Genomic DNA, 19437 nt, shown 5'->3' on the forward strand with positions numbered 1-19437 from the left:
CCCTCAGACGCCTTTTCACCGTCAGGGCCCGCCCCGCCCGGGGCGTGCCGCCCGCCAGGCAGCCGAGCCCGCTCCCCAGCACCCAATTAAGAGACGTTCTTAACATAAATTAACATGCCCATGCCGTTTATTACTCAGAAACAAAGGTCGCGCTATCTTCCGAGAGAAGTTTCTTGGTTGGATGAACGAACAACCGCTGGTGGAACGCTCGGAATGGATGATGGTGTCAATAGTGCATAGCCGGGGTTCAGACGGGCGATGCCTGGTGCAGAATCCCTGTTGTCAGCTCCCCAAGGCAGGCTGGTGGCACTGGCCAGGCTTCCCTGAGGGCTCTGCTTCAGGAGAACTTCCCTGCCTGAGGTGGGGGGCCAAGGAAGCCTCCTGCCTGCTTGGTGGCAGCCCGGGAGGGAGCGAGGCCGAGCATCTTCTGGATGTTCTGCAAGAACAACAAAGAGCACCACGGCAGGTCAGAGTGTGGCAAGCGTGAAAAATGCCAATCGCTTGTTTTTAAAATTTCCAAAAGTTTAATAGTAATAAAATGGTTATGAAAACAGCAATATAATTAGAGTCATAATAATTTGGACAATTAGGATTAGGACAATATGAGATAATAGAAACAAAGAGTTATGGACATCCGGGTACCTTTTTCTGGGCAAAATAAGCCCAAAAAAGGAGCCACGTTAACAGAGGATTAACCCTTAAAAGCAACAGCCTGTTGCATATTCATACACCTCATACACGATGCATAAATTCCATTCAAACACAGGATTCTGTATGGGCAGTGTCAGCTTCCTCTCAGTCTTCAGGGCTGAGCAAGGTGGGAAGAAGTTCATTTCTTCTGATAATGGAGCAATAAATTCTCTTTCTCTGAAAGACTCAGGTGTCCTGTGGCTGCTATCTCAGTGCAAGTCCTTTCTTTAGAAAAAAGTATCCTACGTAACATAGTTTCTATTTTAACCTTATGTTATAACCTAAAATTATATTTAACACACTACTTAAGAAAATTAAGACAGCATTACTTTCTAACACAACACATATAATATTCATTTTAATATTTGCAAAAAGCCAATCATAAAATACGCATTTTTCACAGCAAGGGAAACAAAGAGGAAGAAATCCCAACTCTGCTCACAGAAAATCTGGGGTTGGAAGGAACCTCTCGAGACCATCCAGTCCAACCCTCCCAGCCAAGGCAGGGTCACCTGGAGCAGGTGACACAGGAACACATCCAGATGGATTTGCAATGTCTCTGGAAAAGGAGACTCCACGCCCTCCCTGGGCAGCTGTTCCATGCTCTGCACCCTCATTGAAAGATTTTTTTCCTCATGCTGAGGTGGAATTTGTTTTTTAATTCATGGCCACTGCTCCTCATCCTGTTGCTGGGCACCACTGAAGTTTTGGCACCATCCTCTTGAAACCCACCTTTGAGATTTTCACATTATAAGATTCCCTCTCAGTCTTCTCTTTGGACTAAACAGGCCCAGCTCCTGTAGTCTCTCATCTTTAGAGATGTTCCAGACCCCAAATCATCTCTGTGCTGGACTCTCTCCAGCAGCACAAGTAAAACCTCCACATTTGTTTTAACAGATTCAGGTTCTCACCCACATAATCTTAATCCATCATATACTGACCCTCTCTCCCTAGGTGCTCAAACAGCTCAGCATGGAGCCAGACAAGAATGGCTGGGCCATTCCTCCTGAGCTCAACAAAAGCCCCTCAACACCAAATCCGTATTTTGGACAATGATTCTTTCCCATTTCCAGCTACACACCCCACAGTCAGCTGTCTTCACACACCCTATTTCCATAAAATCCCACTGCAATTTAACTGCAGTGCAGGCTCCCAGCAGTGCTCATGGGCAGACTCGGCAGCCCTGGGTTTTCCCAAATTCCAGAAAGCGCTGCTGGTGCTGGCCGTGGCAGCTGGAGCCTCCTAATGCAGCTGGAATTTGGGACAGCAGCATGGCAACCAGAGCATGTGCCAAGTGCAAGTCAGGAGCTTAGGCCCAGAATTAACATGAATGCCTGTTAATTGTTCTGCACACAGATCAATGGGGCACTGGAGACATGCAGGACAACAGGACATATGGAGCAAACCCCAAAACCTGACTATTGGGATGACCTCATCTGCATCTGAGCAGGGTGTTTCAGTGGAAAACAACAAACAGGGGAAGAGATAATTAGCAGAGCCAGGCATAAGCAAAAAAAAAAAAAAAATCACAGCAAAATATTTAAATGTGAATGTTTTGCTTGATTTTTGTGAAATGTCTTTTAAATTTCACAACAGTGCAACTACAAAGAGCCCTCAGTTCTTTCAGTTTCATCCTTCACTGTAAGGGAGTCCAGCTCAAGATGCTGCTCCTGGGGAAAGAATAAAACAACTGTGTCCTCCTTGTGTCACCACCTGAGTGCTGGCTATGAAGACAACAAAAAGAGGAAGGATTCTCTTCAAACCTGAGTGTCCTCTCCAAAATAACTGTCAGGATAGGTCAGACAGCAAGGGCACAGAGCTCTTGAACTTTTTGTATCATGGAAGGAGAATAAACTAAAGAAGAAAACAAGGGGAAAAAAGGAAAAAAAAGGGGGGGGGAAATGGAGTGGGAAAAAGGGAGGGGAGGAACGAAAAGGGGGGGAAATAATCAGATAGTTTTCCAATTCCACAGTAGCTAAAATAAGATAAAATCAGGATTCATTTCAGCTGGAGATGATGAAAAGGAAGGCTTCAACCCACACACAAGGAACACAAGAAGAGGAATTACATCACGTTTAGCCCATGGCATACATAAACCAGCCCCTGCTTGATGTTCAGCAACTGAATGTGCTTGAGAGCATTACCTCCTTGCCCTGGTTCCCCCCAGTGTCTCCTGGATCGAGGCACGGACACAAAGGAGCAGCCAAGGGGCAGAGCAAGCACAGCAGAGGGTGCTGCAGAGCCAGCAGGAGAGGAGCCGGGCGCTGTCAGCTTCCAGCGGCTCACCCGCGGAGCAGAGATCCAGCAGGGATCCAGGGAAGCGTGCACTGCCTCCTCCCTGCTCCTTCCAGCAGGGACAAAGTGGAGAACTGCGGTGCTAAAGTTCATTCCAACTGCTTGAAGAGGAAGGGACAGTCTCCCCCTGCTCTGGAAGGCAGAAAACATCACACACCAGCTCCAAAGCGTGTTTTGCTGCACAGCAATCCTGAAATCTACACCTGCAAACACCAAAGATGGGGCAGGGTCCAGCAGAAACCTTGTCACGTCTGCTGCGGGCCACGCTGGACAGGGAAATCTGCAGAGCCTGCTTCCGACACAAGCATGATCATCAGAGGAGCAGGGAGGGAAGAGTAAATATTTAGAGATCCAAATCCCCCATCTGAGCTCTTCTGATCTTCCCTCAAATGACTGAAGGAAGCACAGGAGCTGCTCTGCTGTGGTCTTCAAACCCAGAAGGGACCTCAGACAAGGCAGCAAGTGGCTCCCTGCCCTAAGACCAGGCTCTGTGGGAAAGCACAGTCCTGGCAGCAGGGATGATTGCTGGCTCCCCTTCCCACATCTGGCGATTTTTGGTGATTTTTTTTGCTTCTCACCAAAACTTATTCCCAAAGCAGCACCCTTTGGACAGGTACTTTGCAGATGCTGCTACTCCTGGGGACCTGCTCCTGCTTTGGTCTTCAAACCCAGAAGGGACCTCAGACAAGGCAGCAAGTGGCTCCCTGCCCTAAGACCAGGCCCTGTGGGAAAGCACAGTCCTGGCAGCAGGGATAACTGCTGGCTCCCCTTCCCACTGGGAATACATTTTGGTGAGAAGCAGCCTAATCTACAGCTCAGATGTGTGTGAAAAGGAAGTGAGGAGCAGCAAACAGCCCAGGAACAGCAGCACATCCCTGTTCCCAACCAGCACAGGTGAAGGCTGGGAGCTCACAACCAGGAGCAGCCACAGAGGATGTAACCCTGACACTGCAGCTCCCACCCAGCACAGCAGCAGACTTTCCCAGCTGAAATCCCAGCAGCTCAAGGACCCTTGGAAGGCCTCTCCCAGCAGCCCTCCTCTCTCCAAACAGGAAGGCAGGAGGAACTGGGGGACAGGATTTACGTGCCAGGGAGAGCTGGGAACAGCGCAAAGGAAGTTACTCACGGCGAGGTGACTATTTTGGGAGATGCTGGCCAGGTCACAGGCAGCAAAGCTTCCCAGTCAGTGTTTGAAGAGTTTCTCACCCCCACATGAAGAGAGTCCCTGATGCTGCTCCTGCCTGTCCCACTAATGTCACTTTAATCACCGCCCAGGCAGCCTCCCCTGCATTTCCCACCAGGTTGCTGTTTTTTCACACACAGCCGAGTTCCTGCTCTACCTCTGAGCTCCACAGGAACATCTCTCTTCCCTGTCTTTGATGCTTTCACAGGCAGCTCCAGGATTTAAGGAAAAACTGAGGCACTGTGGCCTCCTTGCTTTGTTCACAACCTTTTCCCTGATTTTTGGTACATCTGCACTCCTCCTCTTGTGTGTCAGCTGCATCAAGCCAGACACCAACTCCCACACCACTTGTCCTCCCCTGAGCCAGCACCAGTTTCAAAGCCAACCTGGCAAGATTTCCCCTTCTGCACACAGGGAAATACAAAGGCTCACAAAGCCTTCACCACCAAGGTCACTGAGAGCACCAAGTGCAAGTCTCTGGCACCATTTTAAGCCCTTAATTACTTTCTTGCCCTCTCCCCCAGCCTGTCACAGCTCTGCTCTTCCCAATGCTGTTATCACCTAGGTGCTTTCAAGTGGCAATAAAGCCAAGAGCAGGATGCCAGCAGCAATCACAGCTTCAGTTCTGAGCTCTTGTGCAAACTGAGGTGTCCCTGCCCTTCCCTGGAGCAGCAAGGAGGAAGGAGCTGAGCTGCCTGACAGCTGGAGGAGTGCAGGAATTGTTAACCATGATCACGTAGATAATGCAGCACTGGGAAGATTGCAGTCTCACACCCTTCTCCAGAGCAATAAACTCTCCTCCTCCACAGGGACATCTCAAGCACAAGGGCAATTTTTTTCCAGGAGTTTATGGAAAGCACAACCCACTGCAAAGAGCTTGGCATTTCTGCCCCTCAGTTCATGGTGCTCACAAATTTCACCATATAGAACATCAGGAAATACCCAGCATTAGAATTAACCACAGGAATTGTGGACAAAACAAATGAGGGATTTTTTAGCAAAAGAATTCCCCAGTCAACCCAAATCATAATCTGCAACACTGAAAAGAAAGGACTTTCCATGTAACAGGTAACACAGAGCAGCACCAGCCAAGATTGCCTGAAGGAACAGCATCAGACCAGAATTCCAGAATTCTGGAAGGTGATCCTCAGAGCTTTCAAAGCAGCAAACCCTTCTCTACCACTGGGAAGTGAAAGTTTGTCTTGCAGCAAAGACAGTGAGGAAGGCCCTGCCTGGCCTCTGGTGAAGCTGGGCCTGCTTGGGGTGAGGGGTGAACCCCCAGATGTTCCTTTCAGCAGAAATGATTCTACAATTCATTATCTGCTTTTGGACAGGGATCTGGGATCCATTCCAGCACAAACACCCAGTACAAAGGGCTATGGGGAATTCCACCCACCAGCATGCACTTTGTGACTAAAGGAACTAAAGTTATGGAGCTGCTCCATCAAGCTCAGCCCAGCTCCTGGCATTACACACCACCTCCCTTTGCTCATCTAAGTCTAAATCCCTTAGTCTAAGTTTCCTTGGCACCCTGAGGAAAAGCAACAAGGGGGTTAAGGAGAAAAGCAGCAAGAATTCAGGAAGTGAATCAAAGAAAAGGGAAATATGAATACAGAAGGGAAGGTGATTTGCAGCTACTTGCACCAGCAATCCAGAGTACATTAACCTATCCCCAGCACCCTGTGGGGAAAGTGAAAAACAAAACAGACTTCCTGTGGCACTGAGAAGGTCCTCCTGTCCTCCCCAGCCATTCTGCCACTTGAGCTGCCAGTGAACCCTCCTGAACAGGTCCCTTATCCTCATCCTCTTCCAAAAGGTGGGACTATGGAGCTTTGCTGGAGAGCTCTGTGGAGCCTGCTCTTGGCTATCATACCAGACCCCTCTCTGTGCCACGTCCCTAATGCTGGAGAGACCTGACACCAAAGGTACAGTTCTTAAAATTCTGAAAAAAATCAGGCAGCCAGCAAAAATAGGAAGGACAAGCCCAAGAGAGCAGCTTTAACTCTTTCCTCACTTTTCTAGCAACTTTATGGACTGCTGAAACTTTTACAGAGCTGCAAGCCCCCTAGAAAGTTCCCCCTAAAGATGCTGCTGTTTGTAAAGATGCACATATTGCTGTAAAAGTTGTAATTACTAAGGAGCAGGACTTAGATCAGCTTCTGATGGACACAATCTCTTGGTATGGCAACCCACAAAGTTATCACACAGCTCAGGAATCCATTTCTGCCAACTCTGTCCTAGAGCCCTGGTGCAAGTCTCCAGCAAATCTTCCAGGCCCATCCAGGACAGCAATTTTAACGATCCCAACCTAGAACTGCTTGGAATAGGAGGCACAGGAACGAAGACAAACACAGAAACCACACACAGATCCAAGATTACACATGCACAACTCCTCTTCCTGGATGGGGAAAAGCCTTCCCTGCTCCAGGGAAAGTGTACTCACCTGTCTGATTGACATGGTGCAGAGAATGTAGAGGAAGATGAAGGAGCAGTCGGTGTAATCCTCACCCAGGAGGTTGCGGTGGGAGAGACCTTGGATGTACGACAGGGGGATAAATGGAAGCTTTGCCACCACTCGGCCATCAAATCTGGAAAAGAGAGCACTGGATCACCACTGGAGACAGCAAAGAGCTTTGGGATATGAGAAGAACAAGTGAGCACCTTCAACAGGCCACCAGAGCAGGGAAGGCAACAGGGAAGGCTGAAAGGCTTTGCTGCCTTCTCCAGCCCCTCTCCACACACTGCACCAAGGAGTGTCGCAGACATCTTTTATGAAAAATCCTTTCTTTCAGATTTTTCCTCCTGAGAAGCTGAGAAGCCTCAAGAACAAAATGTGAACATTGATTATCTGCTGCTGTAGAATGCAACAAGTAAATTTTTGATTGGCCCATGTTGGATGTTTCTAATTAATGGCCAATGTTTCTAATTAATGTCCCAGCTGGCTCAGACAGAGAGCCGAGCCACAAACCTTTGTTATCATCCTTGCCTATTCTATTCTTAGCTAGCCTTCTGATGAAAACCTTTCTTCTATTCTTTTAGTATAGTTTTAATGTAATATATACCATAAAATAATAAATCAAGCCTTCTGAAACATGGAGTCAGATCCTGGTCTCTTCCCTCAACCCGAGACCCCTGTGAACACTGTCACACAAGGAGGATAAAGACATCTCTCTCTCCAAGCCCTCCACAGGGTAGGATTCCCTCAGGAACACTTTCACCACAATCAAAGTGTTTCCTAGTGATTGAAGTGATCAGCTGGACAAGCTGCTGCTTCATGAAATCTCGGTGTTTTGCAGTTTTCTGGTGCATTTTATTTCCCAGTCAGATTTAGCAGATCACTTCCCAGAGCACAGTCAGCACTTCAATAAAAGATGAATGACTGTCACCCTGCTGTACTGCAGTTACTGCAACAAGACAGACCCTCTGCTTCAAGCAAAACAGCGTTTTTTAAACCAGAGCATAAATCAAAGACACCTTTTCCTTCCCTGGAGCAGCTGTGCTCCTCAGGATGCACAGGAGAGCCATCAAGGAGCACTTGATAGCCCCAGTTTGTCTGCATTAGCTGTGGAGATGAAGGCAGTGCAGGGACAGGATGATACTGCATATTCCCAGCACATATCCTACTCCTGGAATCCCTCCAGGCCCACATTCCAGGGCATCAGGCAGAGTGTGAATTCTGGCCAGTTAGCAAAGATTTCTCCCAAGCCAGACCAGTCAACCCAATCTTTTGATGTAGATGTGTATGATGCCTCATCAGCATGTGCACATTTGGATGTTATTTTCTCTGCATGTGCTGATTTTCGAACAGGTGTTTCTTGTTTCAAGAGATCCTAAATGAGCTTTCTTTCCTGTGGAGATGCATTCACACAGCCACAGCTCAAACACACGCCAACTTTGTTTACATCTCACAGGCAGTTTGGCAAAAGAGCTCAGAACGGATGTTTATCTCCCTGGAACATCCCCCAGTGGCTTAAAATTCTGCGTTATTCCTGCTGGGAGAATGACAAGTACTTCAGCAGTAGCACCCTCAGGTACCTGCTTTTAATTCCAGCAGGTTTTCACAGTTATTAAGAGGTACCAGAATGCACAACTCTTAGAGTAAGGCAGGGGGGAGTGATTGCATGAAAAAGTTCCTGGCAAGAGAAAATTGAGACACACAGAAGGTAATTTCTGCCCCAGGTGACATCCCTGGTGGCTTGGAGGCCACTGCTGCTGCAGATCTCAGTGCCATAATGAACCTTTTAAACAACAACAGTCCCTCAGCTGTTTGTCTTGGGCACAGCATTCTGCTCCTTGGGTTTAAACCAGCCCTGCTGACATTTCCAACCTGCTGCCACTCCAGGAATGACAGGGGAAACCATCCCAGTGATTTCCAGTTTGGCTAAGGGGACACCTGGCAATGAGGTGAGGTGCTCAGACAGAGCACAGCATCTGCACAGTACCTGTCCAAAGGGTGCTGCCTGCACACAATTCCTGCTCCTTTTTTCCCAGCAGCCATGAACTCATTCAAGAACAGGAAAAGCAGCAAACGTGGCCACAGCCATTGCAGGTGTCAGCCACCCTTTTCCTCCTTTTCCTCCCACACCCACAAGTGCCTCCATGGATACTCCTGCTGCTCACACTGCCTCTAAGGAAAGAGGCAGTTAAATAAAAGATAGGCCCCAAGGCAGACATCATCTGCTCAGCAGCATGTGGGCAGGAATCCTCTAAAGAGGAACAAGACAAGTAAACTTCGTAGAAGTTTGTTTGTTTTTTTTTTTTTAATATCTATGAAAGAAGGAACAATATAGAATTTAACCCAAATCAACCCCTTCCTAAAGTTCTTAACAAACTTACAGTTCTGCAGTACTTGTTAGTCACAGAACACTCAGAGGAACTGCTACTTCCCCCTCTAGGAAAGAGGGCACAGTGGGGTAAAGCATTTTTAGTTTGTTTTTCAGTCTGCTTTAGGGGCAGGTGTTGGTGTTTGTACTGTACCCAAAGAGCAAGGCAAGCACTTGCAAGTCTCAAGTGCAACCCTACAAATGCCCCCTCAGACCCCTCATTGCTCATGATGCACCTCCAGCCCTGCAGTGAAATGAGACATCACTGACTCAAGACTGAGCCCAAATTTTAACATACTCCAGTGCTGGGCTGCTTTGCTCTGCTCAGAATGCTGAAGTCTGACTAAGCTGAACAAATAAAGGATCCACACAGTGGCACTTCTGTTATTATGTTACCCCATGTTTGCAATTTATCCACCCACAGATCTCCAGTAAAATAACAATTGAGTGTATCCTGGGGACTGCCAGCACAGAAGCCAAAGGCTTTGGTGCCCAAGAATGTAAATTCCTGTTTGCAGGGCAAGGATATTTCCCAGATATCAAGCAATCTCCTAAAGGTTATCCTAACAATATTCATGTCATCTTCAGATTTAACAGCCAACAGTTCATATTTCAAGTAAATCAAGGTTTAAAAGCCAAGCACAGCCTTTCAGATTTGCATATTTGAAACAAAGCTGTCTATAACCGTGCAAACCAGTTTGAGGTTTCTTGTCTGTTTGTTTTTTTTAAACTACACCCTTCCCAGCTCACTTTTAAAACAAATTAAGCTTGGAGCCCATGCCTGGACCTGTTTATATCTAGACTCTGATTTCCTCAAGTAGGGCAACAACAAACTCAGCAATTACAGCTCATTTCTAAGGGCAAGGGAGCTGACCCAGTTTTGTTTGCAAGAGCACTCTGGTCACACCATCACAGCAAAGCCAAAGCAGCTGAAGACTGAAGATGTTTGCCTGACACGCACCAAACTTGCCCTAATCAGGATGTTCCCATGCAGAAAAGATATTAAAGCTGTGTCTAGACTGAAGGCAATTTGTTCAGTTTGGTTGTGCTCAGTACTCAATGTTCCCCTTAGAGCAGAAAATGTGTGTGATGACCAAACCACCACTTCTCCAGATGAAATATGGATCCATTTATTTATTTGTGGTTCTTAGCTGGACAATGTCACTCTTAACATTTCAAGTGATGAAGGGAAGGTGGAAAATATGTTCACCATAAAAATTTCAGAAAACAATGCAGGAAGCTGATACTTACATGGAGTTGAACATTCCCATCAAGGCAGTGAAGCAGAAGCCAATGGCAAACATGGATTTCATCCGAACCTGTGAGTAAAAATTCAGAGAGATTCAAAACAACAGGCCCACACTGAGGTCTTATGATCTCACACCCTTAAAAACAGGCTTTGTACAGATCACTGAAATCAACAGGGGAAAAGGATGGCCCAGGACACAGAGGGGTTGTGAAAATGACTGGAGAAATCCTCAAGAGACTTGGTACAAAGGCAGCCACTGATGGGAGGTGCTACTGCAGGGAGAGAAAACCAACAAGTGCTCAAGGATTGTCCTGTTACCTTCCCCAGGCTGGTTTTAGTTTTTCCTTAAGCCTATAAAACCCACCAGGGAGATTCCCAGGGGACTCCCAGCAGAGGAATCATTACAGTGACCAACGCTTTAGGAAGCCACAAAAATTAATTCTACTTTGAAAATCATCATGGAGACTTCTAAAGATGGAAATAGCTAAGGTTTGGCCTGAGATGAGGCACTAACTCTGTGGCTCAAAATAAAATCTCTAGTTATCAGAGAAAATCCAGAAGGACCCTTCCAGAGGAAAAGCAGCTTTCTTTGCCAATGGAACAAAATCTTTCTGTTGGGAAACTGACTGAATCTCCAGCAGTTGGGAACTGGCTTTAAATGTTCATACCATTGACAAGTCCCTGTTGTTATTCTTCAGTTTCTCTTCTTGTCTCTCTGGAAAGACAAAACCAACAGTTATAATCAGTTATGTCAACCTAGAAACCAGAGTGTTTTCATTTCCAGGAAAACTTAACCTCTTTGGCTCTCCAAACAAATAACACTTCCAAAATCAACTCCAGCTCTCTTTGCCAGACAGTAGAAAGTGAAAAACTGCACATAGCCAACTGCTTCTCCAGCACAGCAACATGCAGCAAGTCAGGCACAAAGAGAGGAGGCGGCTGGAATCACACATTCAGCATTTTTGAAAGAAATGCACCCAAAGTCAGATTTGCTAACTCAACCAACTCACTCAGGAGCATGAGCACTGCTGCCAGGAAACAAAAACAGTGCTCCTCTAGCACAGTTCCCAAAGGGAGCAGTGATCAATCTGCTGCACACCAGCATAAATACATCAAATAAATAAGGATTTCCTTCTGGAGGTCTCCAAAGGGAAAACCATGCACAGAGCTGGGAGCTGCACCTCAGCAATGCCAAAATCCTGCTGGTCTTAGTAATGAATTTTGCACTCTTCTCACACCTAGGAGATTCTCCAAAGAGGAAAGAGATTTCCTACATGAAATTCAGTAATGAGTGTATTACTGGGCTTTGCAGGAAATATTATGGAAATTTAGTCTGTCCTTAAATCACCACAGACTTCAAAGACACTCAGATTTTCAAGAGAGCATTTTCCATGTTCCTCACTGGAGGGCTGCTCTGGCCTTCAGCATCATCCACTATCTGTCACCTTTCCTGTCCCTTGTCTCCATCATGCCTTGGATGGATCCAGAGGGGGTGGGAAGCAACAGCCAGCTGCAATAAGGACGTGGATGATGAAGGAATACCCAAAGAACAGCATCAGTGAAGAGGGGAGGATGCAGGACTGCCAAGGCCTATCCAGCATGGGAATTTTGAGGGATCCTCACTGAAGTTTCAGTACCAGAAACTTTCAGTATCAGAAACTTTCAGTACCACACCTCAGAAACTCCAAAATTTCTCTCCCAAGCCCCTGCCAAGCACAGGGATTCACAGATTCTGTGATGAAAAGCAACAGCAGCACCCCTACCCAACTCCTCAGAAGCCTCTTTGCTATTTCCACTTGCTCCTAACTACAAACCAGCCCCTCTGGCAGGAACCTTTCAGACACCTGTTTCCTGAGCAAGGTAGAAAGTTGTGTCCTGGGACATTTCAGCGAGCACAGGCCAGCTCTTCAGGAATCACATTTGGCACAAATACTTGTTTTTTCCCCTCTGCTGCATAATTAACCATCTATTTAGGTGGGTTAAAGGTTACAGGGAGGAAAGAACACAGCTCTGATTGCTCAATATACCTGACCTGGCTCTCACCTATTTCTACAGATTCAAAATGAACACATTCTGGGTGATCTACCAACTTACATCAATGGTCTGTTCCTCCCCAAATCACACATCAGCACTTTGCTGGGTAGTTTACAATTGGGAAAAGGCACAGAGAAAGAGGACTGGTTAACCAGCAGCTCCCTGGAGCTCACTGGAACACAAACCATGAGGATACAGGGCTAGAGATTTGCCAGGACTGGGGATTTTTGTTTTATTTTGTTTTAGTCTTGCTGTCCATCCAGCACTGGTGTGCACTCCTGGGAATCTCTGTCTTTTCTTCCAGAAGCACATGGATACAGAAAGCAGTAGCAAGGTTTAAGCTAACAAATCATCCCTTTAAACTCAAATGACAGAAGGCAAAACCAGTGCAAAAGGTGTCCTGTTCCAGCAGTGTCCAAAAATGTGACAATGCATTCATTTTAGCTAAAAATAAAGGTTTTTATGTAGGAAACACCAAATGAAGCCTTCCCAAGCTACTTTCCCCCTACCTCCTTGTGCACAAGCATGATTCATCCCTTATGAAACCAAGTAGTATCATCCACACACCTCCTGTCTTATTCTGTGTGCAGAACAGATGGCAACTGAGGCAGGTCTGTACCACAGCTGTTACTTATCCATAAAGCCTCAGCTCAATATTTACTTTTTGTTAACTAAAATGGTAGAACTTGGAAGAGCTCCAGCACAAGTAGATTTGCTGTGACAACAATGCCCCATCTTGCAGAATGATTTGACATCCAGTAAGTTACTGAGATCAGAGATTTCAACTTAACAGCTCTGAGTCATTTTCTGGAAGTCCAGTGTGACATTTAGGGTCTGGTTTTTCAGGAACACCAAGAATTCATCTTTGCCTGAACACAAATGAAATACTGAAGTTATGCACACTTGTTAAAAAAAAAAAAAAAGAGAAAAAAAAAATCAGTGTCAGAATCTTAGGCTTGGCCAGCAAGCATCACAGCAAACAAAATCAGTGGTCGTTTCCTAAGTTCTGATCTTTGTCCCTTTGTGCTTTGTTTTCCATCTGCAAAACAAGATTATTTCAGTGTATAAAAACTGGTGGAGCATCTGAAGTCCTCAGATTCTACTGTTTATTGGTTTAGCCCAAGCACAAGTCACATATTGCCTGCTAGGAACACAGTTTGGATGGTGCCCTGCAAAAAAGTCATTGTCACACTTTCTTTATTTAATGTTATCTGCAGTTGTTGCACATGGTCACTTTCAAAGCTGCCTTTTCCACCAAGCAGTGTTCATCCCAGGCAGGGATTAGTCAAGATTAAGAAGTGAAATGCACAAGAGGAAGCATTTTGGCTCCTGTCCCTTCAGGAATCTAACGACAACAGGTTTTCTACCTAGGAAGAGCTGTTTGAAGATGTGTTTATAATTCCCAAGCTTTGTACAGATCAAATGACTAATCCAGCTACCTGGTGTTACAGAGGAATGAGGAAACCAACTCCCAGGAGCTCTCAAAAGTGTTCCTGCCACAATCTCTGTAATAACTGAACTGAGCTTTGCTGCACGTTGCGAGTCCTGCAGACGGCAGATCCTCCTAAAACCTTTCAACATCTCTTCACTCTGGTCTTGCTTGGGTCAATACTTACCCTAGCCCTGAAAGAATTCAGCTTACTGACAATGAAAAAGAATGGAAAAATAAATCACTGCCTAAAATTGAGCAAAACTGATTTATCAAGATTGAAATTAATCTAAGCATGGTTATAGTTAACATGAACATCTTCAGCTCTAAAATGTACAAATGAGAGGGGAGAAAAAAAAATCATAATTTGAGTCCTACAGCTACAGCACTGCAGCAAAGACTTTGACAGCTGAAGTTAGTAACAGCCATAGATATCAAGGCTAAAATGGGAGGAAAAGTCAGGGAGCTCAGCAAGAGGTGCTGCTCCTCCCAGTGATCTGACCAAAACCATCAGGAGGCAGGCTGGCTGGCTCTCTCCTGCCTTGCAAGAGCAAGGCAAATGAATAAACAGCCTTGAAAGGAAGGAAAGGATAATCACTTCCATCAGTTTCTCAACTTTTCACCATTCTTGAGGTGCCAGTCTTACCTATCTTCTTTTTCTGCTGTCGGCCTGCTGATTCAGTTATGGTTTCCTTCTTCTTTTCCACTGCAAAAGGAAAAGATCCTCCATCATTTCTGCACAGTGATACCACCAACAGAACATTTTAGTCCTCTGCAGAACAGGGGCACAAAAAACAGCTAAATAGGACTGATAACATGTTCAGAATCAAGAAGTTATCAACTACCTACACCAATCACTTTTTAATTAAAAAAAAAAAAATCAAAACCCTGGATAAGATACAAACATATTTAAGAGTTAATTTTGAATTCTGTCAAGAGCCCATGGCACTGTGGACAGAGCAGTCTGGGGACAAATTTGGCTCAAGCCACCCTTGCTGATTTGTCATTAGCATCAGACAGTACTTTTGATTCAGCAAGTGGGATGAAAAGAGCTTTGTGGCAAGCTCTGCTCCTGATTATCTGCAGTGGGAAGCAGAATACAGCAAAGTCTGTGTTCTCCTACATCTCTTCTTCACAGGCAGGCATTCTCAGGGGAAATGCTGTCCAAGCAGGCAGCCACAGCCTCTCCATTCTTCAATTCATTAGCACCGAAGCATTTCCAATATTTTAAAGCAGAAGCCTAAGGGCAAAGGTACTAAAACCCCACATGAGACATGCACCAACCACCACTGCAGCAAGGCAGGCCAGCAGAGGCAGCACAGGGACATGGAACACAGCAAATGTGCTGCAAATGAGGTTCTGGGACAGCAAAAAGGGCTTTTCCAGGAAGAAAGAGACACTTTTATTCAAGATCTATAATAAGAGTACTCCAGAATGCAAGGATGATGAAGCATGACCATGTTCTAACAACTTTTTTTACTTTAAACTCAGTGTATTTATGCAAAGTGCAGGTACCATATCTGTCACAGACACCTTTTATGGAAAATCCTTTCCTTAGGAAATTTCCTCCTGAGAAGCTGGGAGGCCTCAGGAACAAAAACATTGATTATCTGCTGCTGTGGAATGCAACAGGTGCATCTGTGATTGGTCTCATGTTGGTTGTTTGTAATTAATGGCCAATCACAGTGAGCTGGCTTAGACAGAGAGCTGAGCCACAAACCTTTGTTATCATTCTTTTTCTATTCTTAGCCAGCCTTCTGATGAAATCCTTTCTTCTATTCTTTTAGTACAGTTTTAATATAATATATATCATAAAATAATAAATGAAGCCTTCTGAAACATGAGTCAGATCCTCATCTCTTCCCTCACCCTAAAACCCCTGTGAACATGGTCACAGCATATCCCAAACCAGAGCCTGGGCTCAGTGTGAGCTCACAGACACCTGAGTGCTGGGGCTGCCCTCCCTCATGGAGTACCAGCTCAGTACAGCCCTGATTTCACAGCCCAGGGGAAATGAAGCCAGCCAACCTTCCAAGCCACACCAGGATCTGCAGAGCTGCCTTAGGAACGCCTGTGAGTCAGTCACAACTGCTGAGAAAATCACAGCAGCCCAGACAAGCCACCTCAACATCATCCCTCCATGGCAACAGAGCGAGAAACAATTGCTGTTCCCAAGGAACCAGAGGAGCTCTGGTGGGCAGGGAGGAAAACAGGGAGCCTGAGTCCCCAGGGAATACTGGAGAGGTGTCAGATGCCACAATGCACTCACAGAATGGTGTGTCCATAACCTTCCCTGTGTCAAATCCAGCTGGGAACCCCATCCTGCCCTGTGCACATCACCCCACAGCCCCAGCTCTAAACCCTAGGCAGTGCTGCTAAAACTCATGCCAAGCCCCAGGAGCTCCCAGCCCCAATTCCCATGGGAACATCCACACCAACAAATCAGAAATTCCAGGGACAGCTTTCAGCCCTGTCCATTTAGCCCTGCATTCACCCAGAACCATGCCTGCAGCAGCCTCAGGCAGGGCTGAGCCTCTCCCGAGGAAGGAGGGGACAGGAAGAGATGAAATTAAGGAGTAACAATGTCTGCTCAAGCACACTGGCCAGCCCCTTTGTTTTTGCAAATCCCAAGGATCTGCTAGGGCTCTCACGGGAGAGCTTAAAGGTCTCCAATGTGTTTTTTCCTGTTTCAGATGTGTTAGATAACAGCTGAAAGGTGTGGCTCAAGTGGTCCACTTGGCAAGCTGCAAACCCTCAGGTCAGCCAGCTGTCCTCAGCACAAGAGGGGAAGGGAAAAAAGCAAAGCTGAATTTTTTACTGACTCCTGATTCAGCTTCATCTTTTTTGTTGTTGGTGGTGGTGGGGAATCAAACAAGGAGCTCAGAAATTGATTGAGACACATGAACCCTTCATCACTCCCTTCACAGATGACAGCCTAGACACCAGGAGACCTATAAAAGCAAACAGCATTAAACCCTTTCAGCACTCATTAAACCCCAGAGATTAAGCCCTGCTAACTGCTTTTGGAGCTGAGCAGCACAAACACAAGGGGACACTAAATCTGCAGCTGGCTTTCAACTCCTTCTCTAAGTTGCTCTTCTGGGGCTCATTCCATCCCACACGCAGGAGCAGTGGGATTCCAGTGAGGCAGGCAGGGATGCAATCCCCATCTGCTCCTGCTGTGGTGACAAAAACCCCCAAAAATGTGGGAGCTGTGACACAAACATGACTGCACTGCAGCTCCTGGGTTCAAACTGCCCAGGGGAATGTGAAACAAGCTGGGCTGCAAAAGCAACGTGGGATAATGTTGTTCTCCCAGCATTAAAAGCACTGACACCACCATGATTTATCTGTAAGGTAAAACCAGCTCTGGTTTGGCCCCAGCTGTCCTGTGCTGTCTCTCACTGCTGCAACTTGGGCAGGGTGCACACAGCTGAGGCTAAAAGGTCAGAATTTCTCTGAGTCTGAAACTTGGCTTCTGATACAGACAGACTCCATGCTCCTGTTCACCATTTCTCTCAATATTTGATGCAGATCTGACTGCTCACCCTCAGCTCCCCTCTCCCCTCACACTTTGTTTACCTCCTCTCTGTGGAATGAACTCATTCCCTAATATTTCCTAACCTATTTGCTTCCAGTTTACATTAGGATCATTTGGTTTTCCATCAGCTGATTGCTCAGACCTTTCTACGATGGCTTTGTCCTTACTCACCCCCCACCATCAATCACCACTTTTAACCTTTACATAAAATGCTTTTTCCTCATGGTATTCATTATTCAACCCTAACTTTTTCTTTCTACGGACCTGATTCTCCTCTTTGCCCCTGAAAGGCAGAAATTGCATTTTTGAACATTTCTGACATTGTGAATGTATTTCAGACATTTATTTCACACACTGGCTGCTGATGTGCATAAAAAAAAAGATACCAGGACCAATTTTTTACTTCCTCCTGTTCTCCACTGACAGGAGAGGCAATTTACACAAGGGAAAAGGTCTTTGGCTGAGCTTCTTCCAGCAAAAAACAGAATTAAGGACAGAAACAAGCCCCTGGTGAGTACTTACATTTCTTGCTCTGCTTCTCCACTTCAGCCTTTAACCTCTTGTATTTGTCTGTGCGATAGACCAGCACCCAGGTTATACCTGAAACAAACATTCAGCCAGGAGCCAGGCAGGGAAAAACCTCCTGCAGCAACGCTGCTGGCAAGGAGCAAACCCTGCAGCAATTAAATTTATGTTTCCAAAACCCCTGTGCTGTCAGAACCCAGATAAGGGAGCACAAAGCAGCAGCAAACTGCACCATGCCTTCCCTTCAAATCCCCATTCCAAGTGCTATGTGAAATGGAATGGGGGAATAAACCATGAAAGGAGCTGTAGGTGTAAAACAGAAACGAGTTTTTATTTGTATTGATGAACCTGTTTTGGCGGTGAGGGATGAATTTAGGGCCAGGGGTTAGAAGGGGAATTTAAGGATACGGCACAACACCAGAAACGGGACCTGGGACTTGTGACTACCCCAAAAGACACCTACGCAGCACTTCCCTAAAAATCTGCCCCTGTTTCAGCCACGGACATAAAAACAACCTTTTCCAGCAGCTGAAGCCACCATCACTGCCAGGGCAGGCGATTCGCTCACACCCTTCCCATGACAGCTATGGAGGAACCATTCCGTCCCTTTTCACCTTCCAACAGCCTCCCTCCCTCCTGCAGGGAGCAACCCCAGCTCCCAGCGCTCCGCACCGCAGCTCAGCGCTGACCGGGGCCATTCCCCGCCAGCCCCGGCTGACCCCGAGCGCCGTTCCGCAGCCTCCCTCGCCTTGCCGCGCTGCCGGCGCTGCCCCGCCCGGCTCACCCTCGGCCAGCAGCGCGGTGCAGACGGAGATGAACACGATGAGCAGGGTGTCGGCGAACATGGTGCTCATGGTGCTGCCGCCGCCCCCGACCCGGCTACAGCGCGGCGCACCCGGAAGTGCACCCGCCACCCGGAAGCTGCGGCCCCTCGTTGCTTAGCAACGCCCGGAAGCGACCACCTGCACTTCCGGCTGGCGCCGCCGGCTCCGCGAGAAGCCGCGGGAAAGGTGAAGGGCGGGGAATGCGCGGCGGGCGCTGCTCTGATTGGGCGAGGCTGCTGTCAATCTGCCGGTGGCGGCGGTGGCCCCGCCCCCCAGCGGCGCTGTTGTCATGCCATTGTGAAAAACACCAATCATTGTTTTTAAAATTTCCAAAGTTTAATAGTAATAAAATGGTTATAAAAGCAGTAATATAATTACAGTAATGATAATTTGGACAATTTGAATTAGGATAATATGAGACAAAAGAGAGAAAGAGTTATGGACAGTCCGGGTACCTTTTTCTGGGCAGCCTGAGCCCAAAAAAGGACCCACGTTTACAGAGGATTAACCCTTAAAAGCAACAGCCTGTTGCATATTCATACACCTCATCCATGATGCATAAATTCCATTCAAACACAGGATTCTCTCTGGTCAGTGTCATCTTCTTCCTCTGAATCCTGACGGTGTCATCATGGCTGAGCAAGGCAGGAAGAAGTTCATTTCTGATAATGGAGGAATAAATTCTCTTTCTCTGAAAGATTCAGGTGTCCTGTGGCTGCTATCTCAGTCCAAGTCCTTTCTTCAAAAAAAGTATCTTACATAGCATGTTTCTATTTTAACATTATAACCTAAAACTCTATTTATTACACTACTGAAAAATTAATACAGCATCACTTTCTAACAT

At 46.6% G+C, this 19437-nt stretch overlaps 1 protein-coding gene across 1 annotated transcript; it reads right to left on the bottom strand.

Annotated features, from left to right (window-relative positions):
- Positions 1-109: 109 nt before the first annotated feature.
- On the bottom strand, positions 110-18689 carry TMCO1 (transmembrane and coiled-coil domains 1). Its single transcript, XM_058029939.1, has 7 exons — positions 18554-18689; positions 17767-17844; positions 14350-14409; positions 10909-10955; positions 10243-10310; positions 6612-6756; positions 110-436 (listed from the first exon to the last, which is right to left on the bottom strand). Exons 1-7 carry the CDS (start codon positions 18621-18623, stop codon positions 338-340), a joined length of 567 nt encoding a protein of 188 aa, XP_057885922.1. The 5' UTR covers positions 18624-18689; the 3' UTR covers positions 110-337.
- Positions 18690-19437: the final 748 nt, after the last annotated feature.

This window comes from Melospiza georgiana, chromosome 9 (assembly GCF_028018845.1).
Source record: "Melospiza georgiana isolate bMelGeo1 chromosome 9, bMelGeo1.pri, whole genome shotgun sequence".
NCBI lineage: Eukaryota > Metazoa > Chordata > Aves > Passeriformes > Passerellidae > Melospiza > Melospiza georgiana.

Bases quoted from the DNA above. Each gene is read 5' to 3' on its own strand.
- TMCO1 (XM_058029939.1), bottom strand. From the start codon at position 18,623: ATGAGCACCATGTTCGCCGACACCCTGCTCATCGTGTTCATCTCCGTC. The intron at 14,410-17,766 runs GTAAGTACTCAC...TTCCTTTTGCAG, and splicing joins GGAGAAGCAGAGCAAGAAAT to TGGAAAAGAAGAAGGAAACC. The intron at 6,757-10,242 runs GTAAGTATCAGC...TCTCTTTTCCAG, and splicing joins ATGGGAATGTTCAACTCCAT to ATTTGATGGCCGAGTGGTGG.